This window comes from Uloborus diversus, chromosome 8, assembly GCF_026930045.1.
Source record: "Uloborus diversus isolate 005 chromosome 8, Udiv.v.3.1, whole genome shotgun sequence".
Classification (NCBI taxonomy): Eukaryota; Metazoa; Arthropoda; class Arachnida; order Araneae; family Uloboridae; genus Uloborus; species Uloborus diversus.
The window spans coordinates 69,962,495-69,986,948 of NC_072738.1; the positions used below are offsets into that span (position 1 = coordinate 69,962,495).

The 24,454-nt window shown below is 35.3% G+C and overlaps 1 protein-coding gene across 1 annotated transcript in view; it reads left to right on the top strand.

Annotated features, from left to right (window-relative positions):
* The window catches only part of LOC129227262 (eye-specific diacylglycerol kinase-like), a 113,849-nt gene that overhangs the window by 65,461 nt on the left and 23,934 nt on the right, over positions 1 to 24,454 (top strand). The window contains exons 13-22 of the mRNA XM_054861779.1: positions 953 to 1,071; positions 2,549 to 2,622; positions 4,499 to 4,607; positions 7,501 to 7,671; positions 10,791 to 10,813; positions 13,710 to 13,804; positions 14,725 to 14,837; positions 16,400 to 16,463; positions 18,464 to 18,638; positions 24,237 to 24,301. Coding sequence (XP_054717754.1) covers positions 953 to 1,071; positions 2,549 to 2,622; positions 4,499 to 4,607; positions 7,501 to 7,671; positions 10,791 to 10,813; positions 13,710 to 13,804; positions 14,725 to 14,837; positions 16,400 to 16,463; positions 18,464 to 18,638; positions 24,237 to 24,301 — 1,008 coding nt within the window. The remainder of the gene's footprint in view (positions 1 to 952; positions 1,072 to 2,548; positions 2,623 to 4,498; positions 4,608 to 7,500; positions 7,672 to 10,790; positions 10,814 to 13,709; positions 13,805 to 14,724; positions 14,838 to 16,399; positions 16,464 to 18,463; positions 18,639 to 24,236; positions 24,302 to 24,454) is intronic.

A 24,454-nucleotide genomic window follows, 5' to 3' on the forward strand; every position in this document is an offset into this window, starting at 1 on the left:
CCAGTAATCGCTTAGTTAAAAACGCTGGTCCGATTGCCTTTAAATCTTGAAATTAACTCGCAACCTATTAAAAAATTAAGGAGTGGAAATTCGTGGCACTTAAACATTGCTTATTTACGTGTTTTTCAAAACCAAGCAATGAACCCTATTTGCATAGGCATAATGAAGCATACTATTTTTTACTGAATTCAGCAATAATGAAGTTAAAAGCAAATAGTAGATAAATTAAGACATTAGTTTTCATTAAAATACAAATCGGTCCAGAAAACTGTTGTTTTGTGATGTCTTAAACACTTAATTGAGTGGAAAAAAAAGGTATGATTCATTAAGCCTAACCATTATATAACATGGATAATAATAAAGTTTTTGAACATTCAAAATTAAAGGTTCTCAATGTGCCCACCTTTGGATGCACGGCATATATCTACATGATAGTCAAATTCGTACCAAACCTTTGCAAGCATGTCTGCATCAACTGCTACCGCTGCTTATACAAACAACCCGTGTCTTTGAATTGTTTATACCATCTTCTAATGCTCTTCGGGGCAAGAAGTTCAATACCAAGGTATTCTCGACGAAAATCACGCTGAGCAGTTGTTACGGACTCGCACTTCGCGACGCGTAGAACACAATACGATTTTTGTCGTGCAGTGGCCATTTTCAAAAACACTGAAATGGCGGGGGAAGAAAGAGAGTTAGCGCTACCTATCGGCAGCTCCGTGAAACTCGAGATTTTCCTCATTCTAACGATACCTTTATTTAATGAAACGGATTAAAATCTGAATAGTTACGATTTTTTGAAATCTGGTCATTCTTTTTGAAACACCCTGTATAATGAACTTATAGAGTTTAAGTCGATTCTTCGACCTTCTTCGTGTAAATCTATCAAGATGCTGTTACTACTAGAAATCTTTCATAATGGTACGAAACGCAATAATTTTTCTGTTTCCAGAGGCCAGGCCAAGTAAATTCAACAGTCGGTTTCGAAACAAGATGTTCTACGGACAAGCTGGGGGAAAAGATCTCATACAAAGGAAATGGAAGGACTTGTGCAGCTACATCACGCTGGAAGTATACTGTTTTAAAATACACTTTTTAAGTACCCTTATACGTACAAAAAGAATCCCTTAGGAAACAAAGTTTAAAGCATACACTAAAAAAAAAAAAAAAAAAAACTGAAACGTTATTTATTATTTCCGTGGAACGTTGCGGAATTTCACGGGCTTTCACCTATTTCTCCGTAAAATCAAGTATCTTTGCAAAAACGTTTTCAGAACTGTATCAAATTACACTCCTCATTGATGCGAAAAATATTTTTAGCCCCTAGTTTGAATATTAACTGAGTGTGTTTATTCAGTGTATCGTCTTCAATTCCATTACGAGCCGTTCAGGTTGATTAAGCACCTACTGAGAGCAAATAAGGATCTGGATAGCTGCAGCCTTGCAGGCAACGGAGTTGCTTGGTTCTAACTTGCAATTATGCCTCAGCGCTCTGGCCATTGATGCTTCTGGAACTTTATTAGTAAGGTTCCAATCACTTGTATTAAATCTACCGAATTTCCATTGAAAGCTCTAGACTGGCATTAAACAGTGAGATCTTCATATTCTTCAGAGAGATTCAAGGCTAATTTCAAGAAGGTTACTGATTTTTAGCGGAAAACGGTGCTGGTTTTTTTCAAGATGTGTTACTGGCAGAAGTTGGGATCATCAGCTGCCCATTAATTTCCAGGAACGTTTCTGAATCGTTTTTACAGTGTAGTACATCACAATAAAGTTAATATGTTAGTAGTTCTCTGCGCTTACTTTAATTTAAAATATTGGTATCACAAGAGAAAAAAAGAAAAAAAAAACTATCGGTGTAATGATAACTTAACTATTTTTTGACTGAGTGCTTAACATTATTGGTATGTTTTTGAAGAGTTGTCGGGGGGAGAATATGTCCATTTTTATCTTGCATTTGACTAATAAGTAACTAATGAAATAAAAAGGTTTTATAATATATTTTTAACATCAGCTAAAAAGTTTTAAAAAAATCTCTAAGCTCCGTGTAGATTCAAAGACTCACACACTTTCAGAATTTCAAAGATTTTCTGTGAAATTTGATTGTGACTTTTTAGTAGCTATTAAAATACTTCTAAGCTTTCAAAGGAAAATATGTGCGCACGCAACAGACAATTGGTGTATTTATAGTTTTACTAACAATTTTATCGCTCTGCAAATAGTAGAAACTGAGGTTTAAGTTTTCTTATTGATAGCTATCATTCATACAAGTTGTCCATTCCTCCAGCAAACCTATCTCCTCACTTTTTACAGCTCTTTCGTAATCTTCATCGTTACTTTTTTTTGTTTGTTGCTAAATTGTGTGTGATTTTAAATTAAAAACTTGATGGACAGATAAACCACACTTCCTTCTTCTTACTTGGCCAGCATGTAAATCAATGATTAAACTTTTGAAAAACAAAATTTATTGCTCCTTTCAAGAAGTGACTTAGAGGTAATACATTTTTTATGGCAAAAGCTAAAAATTTCATTTTGATTTCTTTTTTAGTGTGACGGTCAAGATATGACGGGAAAACTGAGGGACATGAAAGTACACTCCATACTGTTTCTTAACATTTCTAGGTAAACAAAAAACATATTTGTAATCTGTCAAATAGTATTGAGATAAGCCGTAGTCTGCAAACCAGCTAAGTGAGATATTTATGAATTACTGCGTATTTGCTGGATTTGTGACTTTCGGGAAGTTACTAATGAAAGCATGCATCAAGAGCAGGTGCAACTGAAAAGTCACGACATTTTGTTATAATGAAGGAAAAAAAGGTAACTCGATCCCTGTCAATTCACCTTTCATACGGTGGTGGTCAGAACAATAAGGAAAGCAGAAAAATTGCACAGAATAAAGAAAAAATATATATGAAATAATAAAATAAAATTTATACACAAGATGCCGTTGTATAATAGAAGTCCTTGTGGGAAGCAGAACATTTTAAAATACGAAACATAAATGTTTTGCTGTAACTAATAAAAATAAAATAAAATAAATAAATGCCATTGTTAAAACTGGGCAGAATTATACGAACAACGGGCACTTTTCACTGAAAAACCCTAGCAATCAATGATATCCCTCTTTTTTTCAATCACTTTTATCAGTCTTGATGTCATGGAAGTTGATGAACGTTCACGGAAGTTTTTATCCTGGCTTTTTCAATGAAAAAAATGAGTTCTTGCTTGTTTCGATATTGAATGCCATATCTTGATACTTCGGGTGCCAGAATGCCTCACGAAATTTCCATCAAACTTAGATTGAACTTTTGTCCGGTCAGTACGGTAATTATATAAAAGAAGCATCAAGCATTGGTTTTGAGGTTTGAGAAACATGTAATTGGGCATTATTCTGCTGTAACAAATAGTTTAAACTCGTAACTAACGGTGATTTTGGTTAAAAAACATGACTCAGTACTACTCTCAGAATTCCCCTGCTTTGCACAAAAACTATTGGTATAGTTTCGGTCCGTTGCGAAACTTCCTCGGAGCATTACTGAGCCGCCTCCAAATGTACGCTTTGAGTTTTTTTTTTTTTCCTTCACAGAGATCGTACCAGAAATAGCAAAAACCATCTAGTCCATCCTAATTAAACTTTTTCTCATCGAAAAACATACGAGTATTATCCCACTTTTTACCCATAACATTTTTTGCTTATTTAATTCAAAAAGTACTACATATTGTGAGTGCGGGCAAGGAATTTCCTTTAGTTTTTTCGTTCTGTTTTCAGCAACCAATGAAAGATTCTTAGATAATTAACCTTGATATGAATTCTCCGTATGATGTATTTTTTTAAGTAATAATTTAATTGTCAAGTAGTATTGTAGAATTAATACTAATATTTTCTTTTTTGTTATGTGTATGTGTAGCTGAAGAAATCGTACTGCTCGTGGACTGGAACATTTCTTACGCCTTTCAACAGGCAAACTCACGTGTCGTGTTACAAACTTATTCTCGCTCTTACATGTATTTTTTTTAGAATTTCGCAGAGGGGCTTTCCACAAATAATATCATGCTTTGAGAGGGGGAGGGGCTCGTGAAATTGCGACTGTTTGTGACAAGCAAGAAAGAGAAAGAAACAAGAAATATGACACTACATTTTTTTCCCTTAAGAATGGGTTAGTAAAAAATAGTGTGACATTTCACAAAGGGGGAAGGAGTATGACGAAGTGTGACACTTTCTGACACAGACAAAGGGGCAAAGGGGGATAGAAATAAGTTGAAAAAAGTGTGACATCATTTATAGACAGCCCTTAAAAAGTAACGCTTCATCGTCCATTACCGTCCTTCAATGAGCAGAATATTAATGCCCGTTGCTGTTAAGCAATTTTATAACTTCTCACCTTAAAAACTTAATCTGAAATTCTAACTCCATCACGCAAGTTTACGTAGTTCATGCCTTCATAACGTTAAAACTTTATTCCTGTTCTTTATAGCTTCAATCTTTCTCTTTCAGCTATGGGGGTGGAACGAAACCATGGGGTGCTTCGGGCATGCCTCAATTCCAAACTCCGGCCACTGATGACGGTTTGATAGAAGTCATAGGGCTCACTACATATCAGTTGGTAAGCAGGTCATTGAGACATCTTGATTTGTTGGTGCATTTTTGTATAATAGATTGAACTAATCTCCGTGCATTTCCAATCTGATTTTAGTAGAATTGTGTAAGGGAACACAGAAATTTTAAAATATTATTTATATTTAGTAATTCAAATACTGAGCACACTTTCAAGTGAATGGAGCATTTGTCAAATGCATATATATCATTATATATCATTTGCGTACAAGTTATTATTTGAGGACTAATTTATCAAAAGGGAACATATCCATTTTCTAAAAATGTACAGGAGGTGAGAAAAACGAATTAGGGTAAGAGCAAAACAGTTTTATCAACTTTTCTGGGTACAAAATTGAGCTCGAAAGCACAGCAAATCATGATCCAGAGTAAGAAATGATTGTGAAAAAAAAACAAGGAGATATAGCCATCTTAATTTTGGATATGTGCCCTTTTGAACGAAGACCTGAATGTTGAGAATTCCAATTTCACCAAAACCCTAATATTTCACCTTCTCATATTCTCTTACCGGAGTACATGAACCTAAAAGTAGTGGATTAAAATTTGAGGATTTCGGACATGTGTTCCTTTGGATTTAAATGTCTTCGTAATACAGATTCTTTTAGGATGTGTCCCCTTTTGTTCAAAATAAAACGTGCAGAGGACTGATTTGTTACCTTTTGATCAAAAAGCGCCTTAAATAAAATAGGATTTTCCACGTTTGGACTTCTTGAGAGTAAGTGATTTGATAAATGTCATCTGAAAGATTTAGGATATGTCATAAAATGATTTTTTCTAAAAAGTGGATATGTTTCCTTTTGATAAATTACTCCTCGTTTGCAAAATGTTGAACTTGAAACAGAATTCTCAGAAGAACGTAATAAAGTAATATAATCAACCACTTCGTCATTTTTGAAAGTAAGTCAACTACTCGAAAAACCAGATGGATTTTCAAGTAGTGTTAATCACTTTTCCTGACTATAGTTTTTCGTTCCAATACTTAATAAGCCAGCTTTTTAGTAAGACAGGAGCGAAATATGCAGAAAATTCGACTTCCGAGCAAAACTACGTAACAATTTGTACTTTTTGATCAATCATTGCATGTACATGAGGTACAAAGAAGATCAATTAAATGCAGTATTGTATACTAATTTTAGTATCTGATTACAAGAGCAAAATATAGACTTATGAAGAAACAATGCTTGTAAACCCATCGCCATCTCAGAACAATATCTTCTCAGTTTTAAAGTCCACTTTGCGTAACTCCCAACAAAGAAGCATAAAATAATATATTTCCCTTTACAAAACTATCTGCATATAGAACTAAAAGTATAGAAAAACTTAGTCAGTTTGCTCTTTCGCACTCAATCAATAGCAAAGAAAATCACTTTTGTCCAACTAAGTAGTTACTTTTTCTTAATTTTCTTCATTTGACAAATATGCAAAATTTCATCATTCTAAAATGGCCAAAAAAAAATTAAACCAAAGCAAGAATTTCTTTATTTTCTCTGAGATTCTCTTTACTCTGAAATTTATAGTTGGGACAAACCTAACCTGCCAGAGTTAGGCTGCGATTGGGATCTGCATACCCTTCTCACTCTTACCAGGTTAGGTTCGCTCCAACTATAGCGAAATGTTTGCAACATATTTGAAGGTTCTAACTCAGAAAAATGCGCACGGTTTAAAACGCGTTTCGTGTGTGATGAACTAACAGAAGCGTTCTGAACTTGCAACGGGTTGAGCCATGACGTGCCATGTACTGAGGTCGTGATCAAGCTTTTACGAGTTGGTCTGAGTAATAGTAATAGGTAGCAAATGCAGTCAAAAACTTATCAACAGGCTCTGTTTATGCAGCTGGATTTAACCCGGCGTCAACCCGGATTCGCGGAATAAGGCCATTTTATGCATCCAACTCGGCTTCAAGCCGCGTTCCATACAATGTAGAGGGAATTCCCTCCACCTACATTGAAGGATTATTGGCGGATTTTTCCCACAGTGCATTGCGTGGTCGCGTGTCTCCTCCTCCTGTGTATTTATTTTTGTGTTGTTGTGCGTGTTCTTTTTGCGTTGGTGATTTTGTTTCGAAACTAATTTCTTCTAATTATGGAAAAATCCAACTGCAGCATTCGATGGGATAGCGCCGAAACGAAAGCGTAAGGGAACGTGAAGGAGAATCCACGATTTGACAAAAACGGCTCTTCCCATCAACCCGGCTACAATCCCCCTTTTATCCACCTTCCGCTTCAACCCGGGGTGAAGCCGGAGTGTGCATAAACAGGGCCACAGTGATTTACTCCCGTATTCAGCAAACTATTCGACTCTCAATTCAGAAGCCTGAACCGCAGATGGAAGTCGTAGTTGAGGAAGGCTTTGACCGGTAGTTTGACTGTCTATCCGACTGTCTAATCGTCTGGAGAATACAGATTTTGCATTTTTTGCATACACTCTAAAAAAAAGAGCAATTTCTTTCTCCTTCCTGAAAGTAACTACAGATCATATTTTATCTGAAAAGAACCGTTTGACTAATGTTTATAATGCACATTAAGTATCAAGGTTAACTTTTTGTGGCGGTCTGACAGCATGTATAATCAAATTGTCATGTGCATGTAGCCCCAGACCCATTATTTAGAGCTTCTCAATAGAGCATATTTGGGAGGGTCAGGAGAAATCTTATGCGTACCCTCACTTGTAAGGGGGAAGTGTTGTATTTTCATGCATGTGGATTCGGTTTTTGTCATCTTTTCACGTCATATATGCATAGATCACATAGCCTTTGCCTTCCTTTAAAAGTAACTACGTTCCGGTGTCGCCTCGAGTAAAAGATAAGGTTGACTGGTACTGAACTAGAGTTTCCAGGTCTTTCATCGAACGGCACCGTCTCATCGGCCATTTCTATGTTTTAGCCACTGCTGCAGGCTGGTGGTCATGGCAACCCCATTGCTCAGTGCAAGAGGGCCAGGTTGGTAACCTCGTGTACCATTCCAGTCCAGGTCGATGGAGAACCTTGCCGGCTCATGCCTTCCGTCATCAACATAGAGCTTCTCAACACCGTCAACATGATTGCCAGAACAAAAGTATGCATTTTCTACTGTCTCTCCTTTTACTCTGTTTTTAATATTTGGTATAAGGTAAAAAATTGGCATATTGGATTGCTTTTCTGATTAGGTTACTAGATACAGTGCTGTCTTCCACTACCCGCTGTCAAGGATAGCTGTAAGAATAATATCCACCATATTTTCAAGCACATTGAAATCACAATTAAAGCGACATTAAAGATCATTAAAGAAGAAAGAAACAATTCTGGTCAAGAATTTCTTGAGTATTGCATTTTGCGACGTTGTCGAGAACGTGGTGAAATCAAATTGCTTATGTTTGAATAAGTTTGCGCGAAACTCATTGTTGAACAATCACGTGACTAAAACCTAGCGCGGTTCTAATAAACAAATGAGCACGATGATACTGCAGAAACATTTTCATTTTAACCAACTAAAAGTGACCTAAGCCCTTAATCAAGCTCAGAGATTATTGTGTTGCACAATCCATGCACTAAAATCCCTTACTATTATTTTTGCTGCTATCATATTTTATTAGCTCGTCTTCTGGAGCAACTTTACATTTGTGTTAATATTATTGAACATCTAAACAAATTTTAACAAAAAATTTACCAAACTCAACGCCAGTTTCATTGATTTCGACCATAAATCACCGGCATCGACAAACCCATCATCGAATGCGAAAACGAACTAACCAGTAGTAGGCTTCCGTGGTTATTAATTTTACTAGGTTTCACGGAAATAAGAGGCAAAATCTGCGTGTGACACTTCAACTGGCAGGAAGCAGGAGTGGAAAGGTTTTTTTTTCACATGAGCAATGAAATTTGCGAGTTGCGTAATTTTTGTTTCTTGTTAAATTGTCTTAAGTAATTGTACTTCATACTGCGTTAAAAAAAAAATTTGTAGTAAGTATTTTCGTGTTATGTGTTTTTCATTGCATAAGGTTTATAGATGTACAACTAATATTTTCTCCTGAAAAATCAGAAGATTGTTTTGTCTACTTCCGCAATAAACATTACATGGCGAGAACGTTCAGGAAATTTGTTGACAAGGAAACTTTGATGCCGTTCTTGACCAGGACGGCCTACATCCAAGCCAGACCCTGATCCTCACCAAAAAAGAGAGAACTAAGGCTCACGAAGCGGTTAAAGGAATCAAAAATGTTTCTTGTAACTAGTTAACTGACATTTTTTGCTGTCTTCACACGGCAATTTAGTTGAATCAACTTTTCTTCTAATAGGCCGACTTTATTCGAGCAGCTGCTCTACAACGCCGTTACAACAGAACCGAGTTGACTGTCAATTAGTTTACTCGTATGTCAAGCGAACGCTTGGCATTGTCCCGGTGAGTCACTCCGGGATCGCAGATAGCCATGGTTGAATCAATTAAAATATTAACTATACTAGCCGGGATGAAAATGGTAGCGGCATATATGCGCCTGTGTGCCGGGCACATCAGGCACAGTTGACTTTCGTGTGAAGGATCACAGGCGATTCCTTCAATTTTCTACCTGGTTATACTTCCTAGTAACACCCCTTTCGAAATTTGATTCAACTAACTAGTAACCCTACCCAAGTAAGAATCACCGAATGGAATAAAACTTTGCACATCGATCGAACACTTTAAAATATCGAACGCGTGTTATTTTATACCGGCAACAAACACCTTTAACGGTGTGAAATTTACCCCTAAATATTGGATAATTGGAAATTAAAGGGTACAATACTTTCCTTTATTTTAATTTTTAATCGCAAAAATTAAAATAATGATTCAAAATCAGAAAAACTAAACAAACTAAAGTTGACGTGTCTCAGGATTTTTCCGAAAATACTTATTCATAGGTGTAAACCATCCTTCACAATCTTACTCCGTCGCACGTCTAGTTGCCTATGAACAATTCCATGTCAGAAAAACACCTTCTTGACGTCACCATTTTCAATTTCAATAAAATTTGGCATGAAGGACATAAATGACAAGATAAATTTTTCTAACAATTTTATATTTTTATTTTGAAAATTGTCGAAATATAGGCCAGTAAAAAACTCAAAAGGTACGAAAAAAATCAAAAGTGTGTTCTTACAAAAAGTGTGTTACTGTAACTTCTCGTCTAATTATAGTAGATGGAAAATTCCAAAAAAACATTGTAAAGCTAAAAAATAGAGCTTTCTATTGATTATAACATAACATTCTTACGATAGATTTAAGTTTCAAGGTCGGTATAATATTTCGAATAATGGTCTATCCCTATAAATATTTTTTTCAGAAAAATCCTGAAGCACATCAACTTAAGTTTATTTACTTTTTTCCAATGCTCAATCCTTATTTGAATTTTTGTAATTAAAATTTAAAATAAAAGAATATATTGTACCTTCTAATTCCCACAACTATCCAATATTTAGAGTTAAATTTCACCCCGTTAAAGATGTTTGGACTCTCATTGCTTAACTTGGAGCCGATACACAAAAATCACGGGTTCGATATTTTTAAGTGCTCTATTGATGTGCAGAGTTTTATTCTAATCGATGATTCAAATTCTTGGGTTAGGTTACTTGTAATTTCCCTCGTGTGAGGGAGTCCTATTTTCGATTCGTTATGAAATGTTTCTGCTCTTCCTTAAATGAAAAAAATTGGTGTAATACAGAGAGCGTTTGGAATAGTCAGAGGAATATTCTTTCTAATTTCTAATTAGGAAAAATCTTACTGAGACAGCAAAAAAAAAAAAAAAAAATCGTATGCTTCACTCCTTTTTGTTTTTTCTTACTGAAATTACTTTATTTGTAAAATTAAATGCTTTATTGACTTTTTAAAAAATATATAATGGGTAGTTTCTGTTTTAAGTTGGAAATTTACAAGTTAGTTTATAAGTTCAAATGATCAATGTTTATTACAAATTCATTCAAATGCAGATGAAAGGCTGACACTGAGTACTTCGAATGAGAACTAAATCTCTTCTTATCTGTCCTTTCCTCCCAAATAAGGCTCCACACATTTTCACTAACGGCCTATGTGCTTGTGTAATGGGTATCTATTGCTAAACACATTAAATTCAACACGAGTTTCTTTAATGTGTTATTGTTGTACCATGTATAATTTGTTCGTGAAGTTAATCATCAAGGACATTTAATTTTCATGCACAACAGAGGCATGGAATTTCTTCAAAGAAGTAAGTCTAATCTTTTAATATCACTTTTAGTTCTATTTTTGATATTAGTGTGAAAAATCTCTACATAAAAGTAAAATTTCAGAACTCCTTTACACTGTAAAAACGATTCAGAAACGTTCCTGGACAATCATAGGCAGCTGATGTGCCCAATTTCTTCCTGTAACATATCTTGGAAAAACCAGGAACCTTTTCCGCTAAAAGTCAGTAACCTTTTTGACATTTACCTAGAATCTTTTTGATAGAAGTGCGAAATATCCCCTGTTAAAGTGAGCCATGTCTCTAGAACCTTCTAGAATAACTGAGCAGGTTTAGTGTAACTAATTAGAACCTTTCTGATTTACCAAGAAAGCTCCATAAGAATTAGAGCGACCACGGCCAAAGCTATGCAAGAAGGAACCAAGCATATCTCTTGGCCTGCAATTCCGGCCTTGCAAAGCTGTAGCTATCCATTGACTTTCTCGCTCTCACTGGGAGCTTAATCAATCTGAACAGGCCGTAGGTGAACTTAAGGCGATACACTTAATAAACACGCTCATTCAATTTTTAAACTGGTTGCTAAAAATATTTTCCACAACAGTGAAAAGTCTGCACACGTGCAACTTGTAGCGATTCAGGAAACTTTTTTGTGATGATACTTGTTTTTACGGGGAAATAGGTGGAAACGTGTGAAATCCCGAGACGTTCCACGAAAATAACCAGTAACGTTTCGGAATTTTTTTTACAGTGTACATATTTTTCAACGTGGACTATGAGGGTAAATGAGGTAATTTTGAAACGAAATGCTACGGGGTTTTTTTTTTCTGGTTGGTTTTAAAATATTGCTTTTGTCTGAATAAAATCCTTCATGTGTAGAATATACTCACTCAGAAGCACAAAAACTGTGTACACTGCCTTAATCTTTAATAACCCTGTTATAAATAGATAGGAATCACTTTTCGCACAGAATTTGGCCATTAGCACCCCCCCCCTCCCCCATGGTGTATAACTGAAATATCTGGATACTAACTCTAATCGAAAAGTTGAACAGTAACAGAGGATGATTATTTGTTCAAAAACACCGCTAGATTGGGTGTGTTACGAGGACAGAGATACAGAGAACACCCATCAAAACTTCTTGTGGGTATTCCATTGTTACATTGCGCAACTTAGTTCATGAATTAAATCATTGGAAGTGATGAATCGTATTACTGGCAAAGAAAATGCTTGTATATGCTTATAATGACCTTTTTTTTTTTTGCTTACTGAAATTTATTATTTTTCAAAAAAAATGTGTTTGTTTCCTGTATTTTCCTCACTAATTAGTGATCAAATAGTATATACTTTTGGACACTGAAGATTTAGAGCGATTCTTTCGAATAATTTTGTCGATGATTATTTCCTTCTATCGAAGTCATTCCGAATATGAATGACTATTAGCATTTACTATATCGCGGTTACGACATCCAGAGACGGCAATTTCGCCCTTGTTTTGGGTTCATCTGTCTTCAATAATGGGAACTGAGCAGGTTGCAGATGTCCTCCTATTGAAGATGAGATCGCCTTCTCACTTTCAGCTAAAGTAAATAAGAAGTCCGTAAGCATGGAGCGGCTCATCTAATGAAGTGAAGGTAAAAGCTTAAGTAATAAACTGGATTTTACCCAAAGCGAGTACGAAACTGCAGTCTCTGATGTCATAACCAGCCTATCTGTGTATGAAGAGCATAGGGAAGGACGGAAAACTATCCATTTTTAAAGTGTTCACTGTTTGAAAACTCAAAACCCCATCCTTTCTTCATTGCATAGTAAAATTTCGTGTAATTTTTTGCTTTGATGCTTCTCCTTTCTTATCTGTTTGAATAGAACAACAACTTCTACTCTTCAAACACTCAGTATTTTTGTATTTTTGTGTTGAACTATTTGGAGCAAAAAATAATATTTCCCCTTGATATGCTTGTATTTTTGCTTTAGCTCCGGTTTAGGGCGTAAGCTTACAGCTTATGAATGATTTCGTGTAGGTTTAGAATTGAATTAAGCACCCTATTGTTTTTACAACTTCGAGCAATAACGTTTGGTGAATAGTCCTGTAAAAATAACTTAGATAAAATATCAACGAAAGTTATCTCGCTGTCCTTCGAAATAGTCACCTGCGATAACTATATACCACTGAGATCTGCGATACATAGTCTGGAAACTTTGCAAAAGGTCTACTTTTGAGATGGCGTTCAAGAGCATCGTCATGTTTGTTTGATGTCATGAGTATCGTCAAATCTCTTTCCTTTCAAAGCGAGCTTTCCTATGACAGGAATGGTAAGAAGTTTGGAGGAATGAGATTTGGTGAATATGGTGTATGTTCAATTTGTACCACCCCTTTTTTCGTCAGGAGCTTTTTCGACAGCCTTTGAATTGATCTTATATTCATTCATTTTCCTGTTCTTAGCAGAGAACAAATGAACTCAACAAGTCTTTTGTGATACAACTCTCAGCGTTTTGTTTCGCAAGTGTTGCCAGTTCTGCTGTTCTAACTTCATTTACTGAACTTTATTGTCAGAGTTTGTACCTTCATCGTCGTAGCTTCTTCTTTTTGTAGTTGGAGATTTTTACTCTACCGTTAGGATAAACCACTAATATCAATGATTTCCTGTTACATAATGACAATATTTCTCTATTTCATTGTAATTTACTTCCACGGAAGCAATTTTAAATAGGTATACTTTCCTGTGTTGCTTTTAGGGTGAATTTCGCTTTCTCATTGCTTAACTTATATTATCACTAATGGTTCATTTCAACCGTGGAGGATTTGGTCCTATTTCTGTCTTCAACATGAGAATATTGATCATTTACTTCTTTTTATTGTCACACCATTCTTTAGACCCAGAACGAAAAAACTTCCAGTTGTCATTTGATATTCTTTTTCTAGGGAGAATGTCGAAAAAATCAACTTACCATTGAAGCTTCTGACGTTTCAAAGCTACGAGAGCGAACATCATCGAAAGGAAGTTCTTGAAAAGGAAGGTTAGTTATGTATATGCATCAATCATCTTGAGTGAAACTTACAGAAAAGTATGAAAAAAATTTTACTTGAGAAATATAAATATCATGTCACAAGTGCGTACTTTCAAAGTAAAGACGACTACTGTACAATAGAGTGGGCCGAAAAAAACTTTTTTTCTAATTTCGTTGATGGGTAGTGCGGAAAAGATACCACTGATGGAGCTACTTCTATTACAGGTTTGCTATACTGAAAGAATATCTTCCTTCATAGCCATTTGCAACTTCCGTCACTGAATCAAGAGTAATTTTAATTTTCCCAACAAAAGACACTTCGCGATTAGAGTTTCGCCGATATTAGTTGAGAATCCAATAGGGAATAGATCCTAGTATTCCGTAACACTAAATTTTAATTTTGGAACTGTCAAGTTTTGATTTTTTTCTTCTTTTCTGCGGCTTTTTTTTTTTTTTTTCAGTTTATTTTCATAACAATGTTTTGATATCTTAATTTTCGTCAGTTGAGATTGAAAAACGATCCGCTAACCGGGAATCTTTCTGAACAATTCCGAAACTTTCCCAATAAAAGCCGGTCATGTTTTAGGAATAAATCAGGAATCTTCCATGAAAACTTAGATAGGTTAATGGTAACAGTTTGGCAGATTCTCAATTTTCCGTGAAAGTTCCTAAAGGAAATTTGGTTGAAGCTAAGGCAGAATTGCAGCACTTTATTACGCTAATTTTGAACACCTTATTCGCCTGCATTTCTTGCAAAGCTCATTCAGAGAGGCATTTCCTCCTAGCTTGAAACTCAGTCAATCTGGAAAGGCCATAACCGAAATGAAGGCAAAACACGTAATAAAAAAAGCGCATTTTTCCACAATGGTTGGCAATATATCGGATTTTTTTAGTGTATTTTCGAGAGCCTTAACCTGTTTCTTTTACAGCTGTGGTCCTAGGCAGCGTGAGCATTAGTTACAACACAGACCTGTCCGAGATTCGTCCACAAATCTGCAAACTCCTTCAAGAAAAAGAAAACAAAACGAACCAAAAGGAACAGGTAGGCTATGAGATTATTGCCATCTCTTCTGCGGAACATATTTTATATAATATACTGACGTTAAGTCAATCTCTTGTAGTGCCCAATCTTTTTCTACCCGACTGCCGCAGTTCATATTAAAATGATTCTCACGGGAGAACACATATAAAATTTCAAAATATTAGAAAAATCCCGTAATTTCATCGGAAAATACGGGAAAGGAAAGAAATTAAAAATCAATAATTGTTGTAATCATTACTATGCTTCTTTTATTAAATGCATCTGTTTTTCAGAAACCAACTTTTGAATTTTTCCCCCCGTTCTAATTGGGCTGCGGTAGAGGCACTGTCTTTTGCCGACATCGTGCGATCCCCGGCATAGAGCAACCACTCTTTCACGTGGCACCACTATTGGTGGAATGCAATTGCGACGAGAATTTTGACGCCCAGTTTCCCACTAGATGGAGGCACCTGGGCTCTATTCCGTGCGAAACAGCACAGGAATTTAATTTTGCCTAGAGATACTCCATCCCAAAAGAGTACTCGAGGGATTTTTTACATGCTGCATAATCATACGACATAGACGCTGTCGATTTTCTGCAATGTTGAATATCAACCGACGGAGCCAGATTTGATCCTGAGATGTTTGGGCGTGAAAGACCAGGGTCTTAACCACTGAACCATTCTGTCGGCCCAATTTCTGAATATTTGGTTCCAAATTTATAACATTGTCAGTAATCGCGCTTTTGGATTTGTAACATTAGACAAAACACTTCGTCACACGGATCGGCAGGGTTTCTCCTAAGAAGGCTAATTTTGCAACACATTTCCTTTATTAGTACGCTGCTCTTGATTTTCTAGCAATTATCGCAGTAAAATGTTAAGCAAAAATTTAACTTTTTTAATACGAAATCCCGGCTAAAACGAACATTTTTTTCGTTATGTTTGGTTTGCTATTTAATTTATTGAAAATTTCACGCATAATCCGTGCATCATTTTGTGATGTTGTGGAAGGTCCATTGTGAAAAGAAGAAAATAATAAATCTTTTGCATAGAGAATATAGGTGCTCTTTGAAGCGTTTTTTTTATACATATATAAATATTTTTGGTATACGTATATTTATTAGGATATTTTTGACATCAAGTTGGAGTGGGATTTAAATATTTTTCTAGCTATAATGAGTTCTTTACTGAAACTCTATTTTCTAGTTGAAGGGAAGAGAGATTTTCGTTTTGTTCTAATCGTAATGCGTATTTGAATCTAATTCTTCCTAACAAACGCTTTAAACCTTCGTGAACCAAATAAGATTGTGAAGTAATCATCGGGGGCTGGTGAGCGGCAACGAGCAGGGGGTGGAGCTCCCTAGTATTTCAAATAAAAATAAACATTTCTTAATTTTTGACAGCAACATTTCTTGTTCACTGATGTTACAAATAACGGCTAATGTGAACGAATTTGTGGATTTTTGACATTTTGTATTAACCGAGTTCACCCATATATCACAATTTCTAAATCACTTGTCAACTCTAAGAGCTGTATAATTGCCATAGTAATAAGTTTTATTAATGAAATTCCCATCCTAGGACGCAGCTCCTGAACTGCAAGAAGATGGAATTTCGAAGATGCAAGAGTGGTGGTTCTTGGACTGTGAGTAACGATTTTCGCTTCCCTTCCATCAATCCTTCCGGTGCAGTAGTCTCGTAGTTTAAATATCCAGTCTCTATTTTAGAACTACTAATTGAGTTTTATTTAATCGCTTCTGCCACTCTTCGTTGTCTCATGCTGAGATCTCTACCGGGTGATCCGAAAGTCAGGACCGACTTGAAAAATTAATAACTCGAAAACGAATAAAGATTTAAAAGATGGGGTTTGCACTAAATGGATGGAAAAGAAGCCGGGTTTTGTCTGGCGAAGACCCAAAAATAGTTTTATTTGTGACCGACAGATAGCGCTGTTGGATTTCAGATGTATGATCATGCAAAGTAACAAACGATATAAAAAAAAGAGCAACGGCCGCAGAAAATGGTGGTCGAAGCTAATATGCATCACAATGTTGTCCACAGAAAGCCCGTTTGGTTAAAGTATTTTTAGAATTATGGAGAAATAAAAAGTTATAGCGTCATCTGTTGATCGAAAACAGAACTATTTTTGTTTCATTGCCACACAAAACCCGACTTCTTTTTTATCCATTTCGCGCAGACCGTATAATTTTATCTTTATTCGTTTTCGAACTATTCATTTTAAAAAGTTGGTCCTGACTTTTGGATCACCCCAGGCAGTAATGTTTGCAAAATATGTGTTCTCCGGATATCACTCAAATGATTTACTAGTGTAGCTTACGTTGCCATTTTGGTATTCCTCTACTTTCGTTACGGAATATTTTGCATATTTCACTGTCGTTTGTTCTCATTGGAAACTAAACCTCGAAAAAAAAAAATGAATTTTGAGCAACGAATTGCGAAAGAACCTACCTCGTTGGGTTTCTTGTTTCCACTAATAGCTTTAATCTCAACAATAATTTGAATTCAAATGGCATTCATAGGCAATCCGGATAATCGAATGTCCGGATAACCGGATAGGATGGGTAATAAACGAAGCAAATCCTCAAAAAAAAGCAGACTTAACGAGAAAACCATATTTTTTCCGCTAAATTACATGGAAGTTTTTAAAAGAAATTTTAAAAAAATAAAAGCGATTTTTCACATAATTTCTCAACAAAGAACTGGTCCGCTGTCTTCTGGTTCAAAGACGTGCGTCATTTGAACAAATAACGCTTAATCTAACGCTTTATCAGTACGGTTCAGCTGCAGTGCATGGATGTTAGACAACCATAATTTACTATATAATCTATGCAGGGGCTGTACATTTAATAAAAATTAAATGCGAATGTTCGGTATTCTTGTTGTCAGGGGCGGATACAGCAAACCATTTTAAAAGGGTCATGCTGAAGAATGACCCCCCTTCCCCTTTCCCTAGTGAATGAACTTATGGTTTTGGTTTCGAAAAGTTTTTGAAACTGATTGGGGGGTCAATAAAAAGCACCAAATCGGCTAAGAATAAGGCACCTAATTGGTAATAAATGTTGCAAATTAATTTCATAAGCAGTGAAACGAAGTAGTAGTTCAAATGTTTACTTTCAACAATAGTTAGTGAATTGAAAAGACTGTACTCGTTAGCTTTTATGTATAAATATTTTGAACACAATATGGACGAATACTGCTGTCGATGATTTAGGGGGGGGGGGGGGGTCATGACCCCCATGACCCTCCCCTTGTACCTGCCCCTGCTTGTAGTGATGTTCTCAACTGTCATTATTTGAAGTCATTGGTATGATTTTTTTTTATAGTTGCGAACTTGATCCGGATATTCCGGAGTTTCGCATAAACGAGGGTCAGATAAATAAGATTATGTAAGTGCCCTTGCCGTTTGTGTGAAGTTGTTCATTTTCAGTTTCACATCATAAGCTACAGGAAGCCTGAAATTCACATAACTGTTTCAGAGAAAAATATCAACAGATGTTGGGGGTGAGGATTTAAAAAAACACACACACATACACACACACACACACACAGTTAGAATCTAAGGTATTGAAACTGCGATTTTTCTTCATTTCTCTTGTATAACCACTTTTTCTTTCCTCACTTTAGCCTGCAGCGGGGAGAAGTTTTTCCGAATCGATGATGCTCAAGAGCATCTCTACTACGTGAATGACATTTGCGATCAAGAATTATACATCGTGGAGGATGACGTCAGAAGGGAGGAGCCAAGCGCCGATGACGTCACTCGGGATTCGGCCCCCGCAAGTCACGAACCACTCAACGGGTACACGAGCTCCTCTTCTACTTCTTATTTTCGTTTCCATGGAGACGGACGTGTTGTTCCTCGGAAGTTCAACATTATTACTGGGAGATCATTTTACCCATTTTTGGCTTTCTTAGTTCGGAAAAGTTAAACAATAAAGAGAAAACAACAGTGAGTAAACAAATAAAATTTCTGTTGGGTAATTGACCCTTCAAAGAGTACTTGAGGAACGATAAGTAATTTTATCCCCTTTCTTCCTTTTCAAAAGAGATAAGCTTCTGCTTGATGAACTTGAGAGTTGTTATTACAGCAAAATGATTGTCTTTTGTCATTTCAAGTTGAACAAACATAGGAGAAATGCGACAAATGAAAATTAATTACAAGAACATGCATTGAAACTCCCTGTAAAATAAAAAAAAATAGAAAAAGCTTTTCCATTTTTTTGTTTCTTTATGTAATAGTCAAATGGGGGTTTAACCTCTAAAAATTCTCTCCTCCCCTCCGATGTGCTTCCTTAAGTAATATTTAAAGAATAGTCAGTCATAATTATTACCGCTTCTGATCTTTTAAACTTTAATAATGGTCCAAACATATACAAAAAAAAAATTGAAATGAAAAGCATTTTCTAAATGAACTTATCTTTATGTCATATGCATAAAAAATTCTTCAGTTAGACACGCGTGATTTAAAGAGTAAATATTCATAATTACAGAATCTAAGCCATTTAAAATTAAATAATGTTCCAAAAATATGCACAAAAAATGAAAATGCAAAATTCTTTATAAGTGAATTAATTCATTAAAATGTCTCTGGTGCAAACATTTTTTAAACTTAAACATGATTTTAAGAATAATAGTATATGATTAGTCTGTAAGCGTTTAACAATTATACACAGAAATACAAGTACAAAGAATATTCAATCCGAAAGAAGTTTTCAAAAGTGAAAAGAAAGATATAAATATACACTGCGTTTTTAGCTAGCTTTCCCAGTAAATGTGTAAGAAAGAAGAAAAAAAAAAGCATCAAAGAAGGCTTAATGCATCAGAAAAATATCGCAAAAAACAAAAAAAGTCAAAAATAAATAAAATAATTAAATAAGTATCGAAAAATTGGAAAGTAGGGTACTGAGATGGGGGAAAATGTCTGTCGGTCTGTCTTCCTCCCCCCCCCTAATAACTTTTAAATGAAAAGTTCTGATTCGAAAGAATTTTTTTTGTTCGAAAGATCTCGGCGAGGACACCTCATTCAAATATTTCATTTTTTGAATTGAGCAATTTTTCTTTTAATTTTAGGCAGTTCAAAAAAAACTTAACATTAGCGCCTACGGGGAAATTCAAGGCAAATATAAATCCCGCACTTTGAGGCGAATTTGCTTCAAGAAAACTTTGTTAGAAAAAGCTCTTGATGAAGAACACCGCCGGTCAGAAAATATCTTTTTGATTTGAACAATTTTCTGTTCAATTTTGAACAGTTCAAGCCCCTTAACATTAGCACCTATTGCGAAACTAAAAGTCAATATAGATTTAAAGGCGGATTTACTTCAAACAAATTTTGTTGGAATTAGCTCTTGATGACCAACTCCCGACTCCGGCGACTTCTAGAATTTTAGGCCAGTCAACTCCGAACCGGATTTCTGTACCCGAAACCTAGTCAAACTCCGACTCGATGACTCCGACTTTGACGTCGTAGCTTTGGCAAAAATTTACGCACGCAGGGTAAATGATTGACTCCAACTCTTGAAAAACGACTCCGACTCCTTTATCTCAAAACAAATACAACGACTCCGCAAACATTGGCAGAGTTGCAAACTTTTAGGGAAAATGACCGATTCCAACTCCGAATCATTGAATTAAATACCTTCAACTCCCGAATCTGACTCTTTTACCCCAAAATGAGATGGACTCCGACTCCGCAGCCATGGTTTTTACTTTGAAATAATTGTTATTGATATGATTTTATTTTATTTGCACGCTAAAGTTTTAATTTATGTATTCAGTATTTGGCGGAGTAATTCGGAGTCCTTTATGATTCTACACAAAAATATGCGCAGACGATTTTTATTTACTTCTTTTTATATATTTTTTTGATTGTTAAAAAATTATTTCTTTAAGTTGACATCTTGTTGTTTTTTATTTATTTTGAAAGTAGGGTAGCCCGGGGCACGTTTACGCGGATTTTTTTCAATGAATTTTCTAATTTTTATGTTTTAACTTAGGAAATTTTAGACACTGCGGTTTTATGAAGCAGTTAATAAAGTCAAAATTGGTATATTCAATTGTTGCTCAGTTTGTGTTTTTAACCGTTAAAAATTATTATTATTATTATTATTTGAGTCCAAGTCGGCAGCGTAAACTTGCTCCGGACACGTGGCACGTTTACACATATTTATTTTGACACCTAACGTGATTCTGTTATTGCTTTGAAAATAATGTCTTACCATCGTTAAAATAAAGCAAATTTATTAGAGACTGAATAGGTATAAGTTAAAGCTGAAGGGGCATGAAGGCAGCACTATATGATTGTAAGCTATGGGATACGAATTTGTTACTTAGTTAAAAATTAAATGGTAATTTTCAAAACTAAATTGCCTGAAAAACTAAAAAGGTTTGAGACAGTTCGAAGCGAAAAAAGTGTCAGAGGCACGTTTAAGTAAGATACAGTAAGAACGTGCGTAAAGGTGCTCCGACGTCAACGCGTAAAATTGCCCCGTCGCCAAGTTTGGATTTATTTTTAACGTTCAAAAAAAATTAATAACATTTCAGTTTATACAAATATAATTCTCAAACTAGTATGTTGTGGCCATCACGAAACTTTCTTCTATATTTTTCCTTTTTCTGATCCCTCCCCATAATTGACGAGGAAGCAATATTCCTAACAAAAACAAAATTACACATGAAAAACTTGACGACCATCCCAATGTCTGAATTCTTGTAAAAACAAAACAAATTGAAAGTTACTTTAAAAGCCTTACTTGAATTAATTACAAATATGTTATTTATTAACAAACATAAGATGGCAATAGTTAAAAATTTTAAATCATTGAGATAATATTTCCGATCATTTCCATACAATTAAAATCACGAGAAATACGCAGACGACAATCTATTATGATTTATCTTTCTTATTGTTGCATTAATAAAGCTATTTTTATTCGCAAAAAAAAAAAAAAAAAATCAACAACTCTTGGAGCGATTGGCGTCCAAATTGAACCAAAGCCTGTTTACATATGGATTCACATATATCCCAAATTTCAACCAGAACGTAGCATTACTTCTTCAGATAGGGCACTCACAATGGAAAAAAAGAACGGATGATTGCGCTACCCCCTTTTTAGCTGTTGACACCAAAATAAAATCAGCTCTTATACCCACTAAGGGCTACTTGCCGATAAATTTTTCTTTCATTCCGTTCATTATTTCTTGAGATACAGCAGTCACAATTCACGACAAAAAACGTTCTATAGCTCAACCCCCGTTTGAGTTATTGACACCAAAATTGAATCAGCACCTGTTCCTGTTAATGGCAATATATGGACCAAATTTTGTTTGATTCCGCCCGTTACTTCCTGAGGAATAGCAAGCACGCGTTACTCAAAAAACGTCCCATTGCTCAACCCCCCTTGGACGGATTCGCGCCAAAAACCAATGGGCTCAAGTTCACACAGGGGCACATATGTGTATCAAATTTCGTTCAATTTCATGCGGTAGTTTTTGCTGTAGAGCGGCCACAAAAAACTGGTCACACACAGACGTGACACACATACACACACACACACATACACACACACACATACACACACACACACACAGACAGACAGACAGACAGACATTTTCCAAAAATAGTCGAAATGGACTCAGCACACCTCAAAACGTTCGAATCCGTCAAAATTCGAAATTCGAAAATTTGCACGAATCCAAAAACTTTTTTCTATATATTAGATATAGAAGAAAGTAAAAAGGCTAAAATTCTGCTAATTTTTATTTATTTGTTCATTTTTAACGAAGAGTTATTTATTCGCAATCAGCTTCAAAACGTTCAATACAAAATTTACTCTTCTTGATAGAAAACAGATTATTATTTCTGCACGCTAGACCGAAGCTCGACTGATGCTCAAAATTTTGTGAGAATATTTGCTAGGGAGCAGCTTCAATCTGTTATGACTGCTGGCTCTCCAGTTATAATTCGTTTTGAAAAAAAGGCACGCCGTAAACGTGCCCCGGTCTACCCTACATTAATTATTTTCTGGTAACAGGGGAAAAATAAACTTTTTTTTTGACATTATGTATTTATTTTAATGAGCTTATTATTTTTCATTCATTTTTTTTTCTTTTTAAAAGAAATTCAAGATTTTTGTTAATTAAAAAAATGTATTAGCTACTTTGTTTAAAAAGTGATATTACTTTATTTGCTCGATTATTCATTTTTTACACATCTATTTTTTCAGATGAGCGATGCATATTTTATTTCTAGAAATCAGATTAAAATTTTTAAAAAGTTACGTATGAAAAAATTTGTTTTTTTAACAAATTTTGAGATTATTAATCACATACTAGAAACTCCATATTGGTACACGGGAAAGTAGGCTCGTTTAGTTCTAAACAGAACCTCTTGTTACTTAGAAATTAGTTGAGCAGATGACCGCAGACTTTTATACCTCTTGCTAGCGTCAGACGGCGCACATGAATATCTCAGCGACAATAGCGACCCCAACTGAACCTATTCAGGGAGGTTTTTTTAGAAAAAATGAGGGAAACTACATTCCCTCCTTTAATTTAGTTCACCAATGTAGTTTCGGGTCTTTATTCAACCAAAATGTATTCCATCTTTTTTTAATATAGTTTTCATGATTAAAGATAACTATCTCATAATTATTGCAGAGGTGCTCATCCCGCTCTATGGGCTATAGTGCACCCCTAGTACTACTAGAAATCACCCAAAACGAAAAAAAATGCCCCTAAAAGCAACACCCCTGAAAATTTTGATGGCACAGTCTACGCTCTACACCATGACACCTCTTCGCGGGCAAAAACGATGATTGGAGGTGAAATTCAGAAATAGTAGACATTCCATTTTTTACCATCGAAATCATCTCACCAATGCTCTTATGATCGCGGATGCCATTCGTAAGATCTAAAATTTCAAATTATTTTAATTAAAAATCTTCCAACAAGCGTATAAACGGGAATACTGCCGTGCGCAGGTAAGCGGTCGTATCTGCAGAAATGAGTTTTCGAGATCTTTGAAGAAATGTGTGCTGGATTCAATACAAACAAGAGGAAAATGATGGAATTAGACTTTTTTTCCTGCTTTTTTTCAGCGAATACCAAATAAGCAAGCTTGTACACTAAAGATAACGTGCAATAGATGACAAAAATACAAAAAAAAAAAAAAAAAAAAGATAAATGATAAATTTGCAGTTACTACCCCTTACCTGCGCACGGCAGAATATCTCTATATGCACTTGAAGAAAAATTCTATCAGTTGAAACTGAATGTGCTAATTAGCTTTTTCCAAAAAACTAAAGCAAACCAAAAAAGTAGCATTTTGCCTCTTACGAACTAATAGATGAGTTTATGGAATTAATAGGAGACCTTTTTGATTATTTTCTGTATTTTACAGGTTGTCTTCAAACAACCTCGACAATCAGAACAATTCTCATAACCACATAAATGAGGATGAGTTAGGTAAGTCCCCGAAGAGCATCTTTGTTTTTTCAATTAGGAATTTATCAACTTAGCTTTTCATGTTTAGTGTTGCCTTTGCACAGTGACCGTTAATAAACCGAAGTTTCTTATGAAATGTAATTTTTGCTTCGAATGAACTCGAAGATCTTTAAA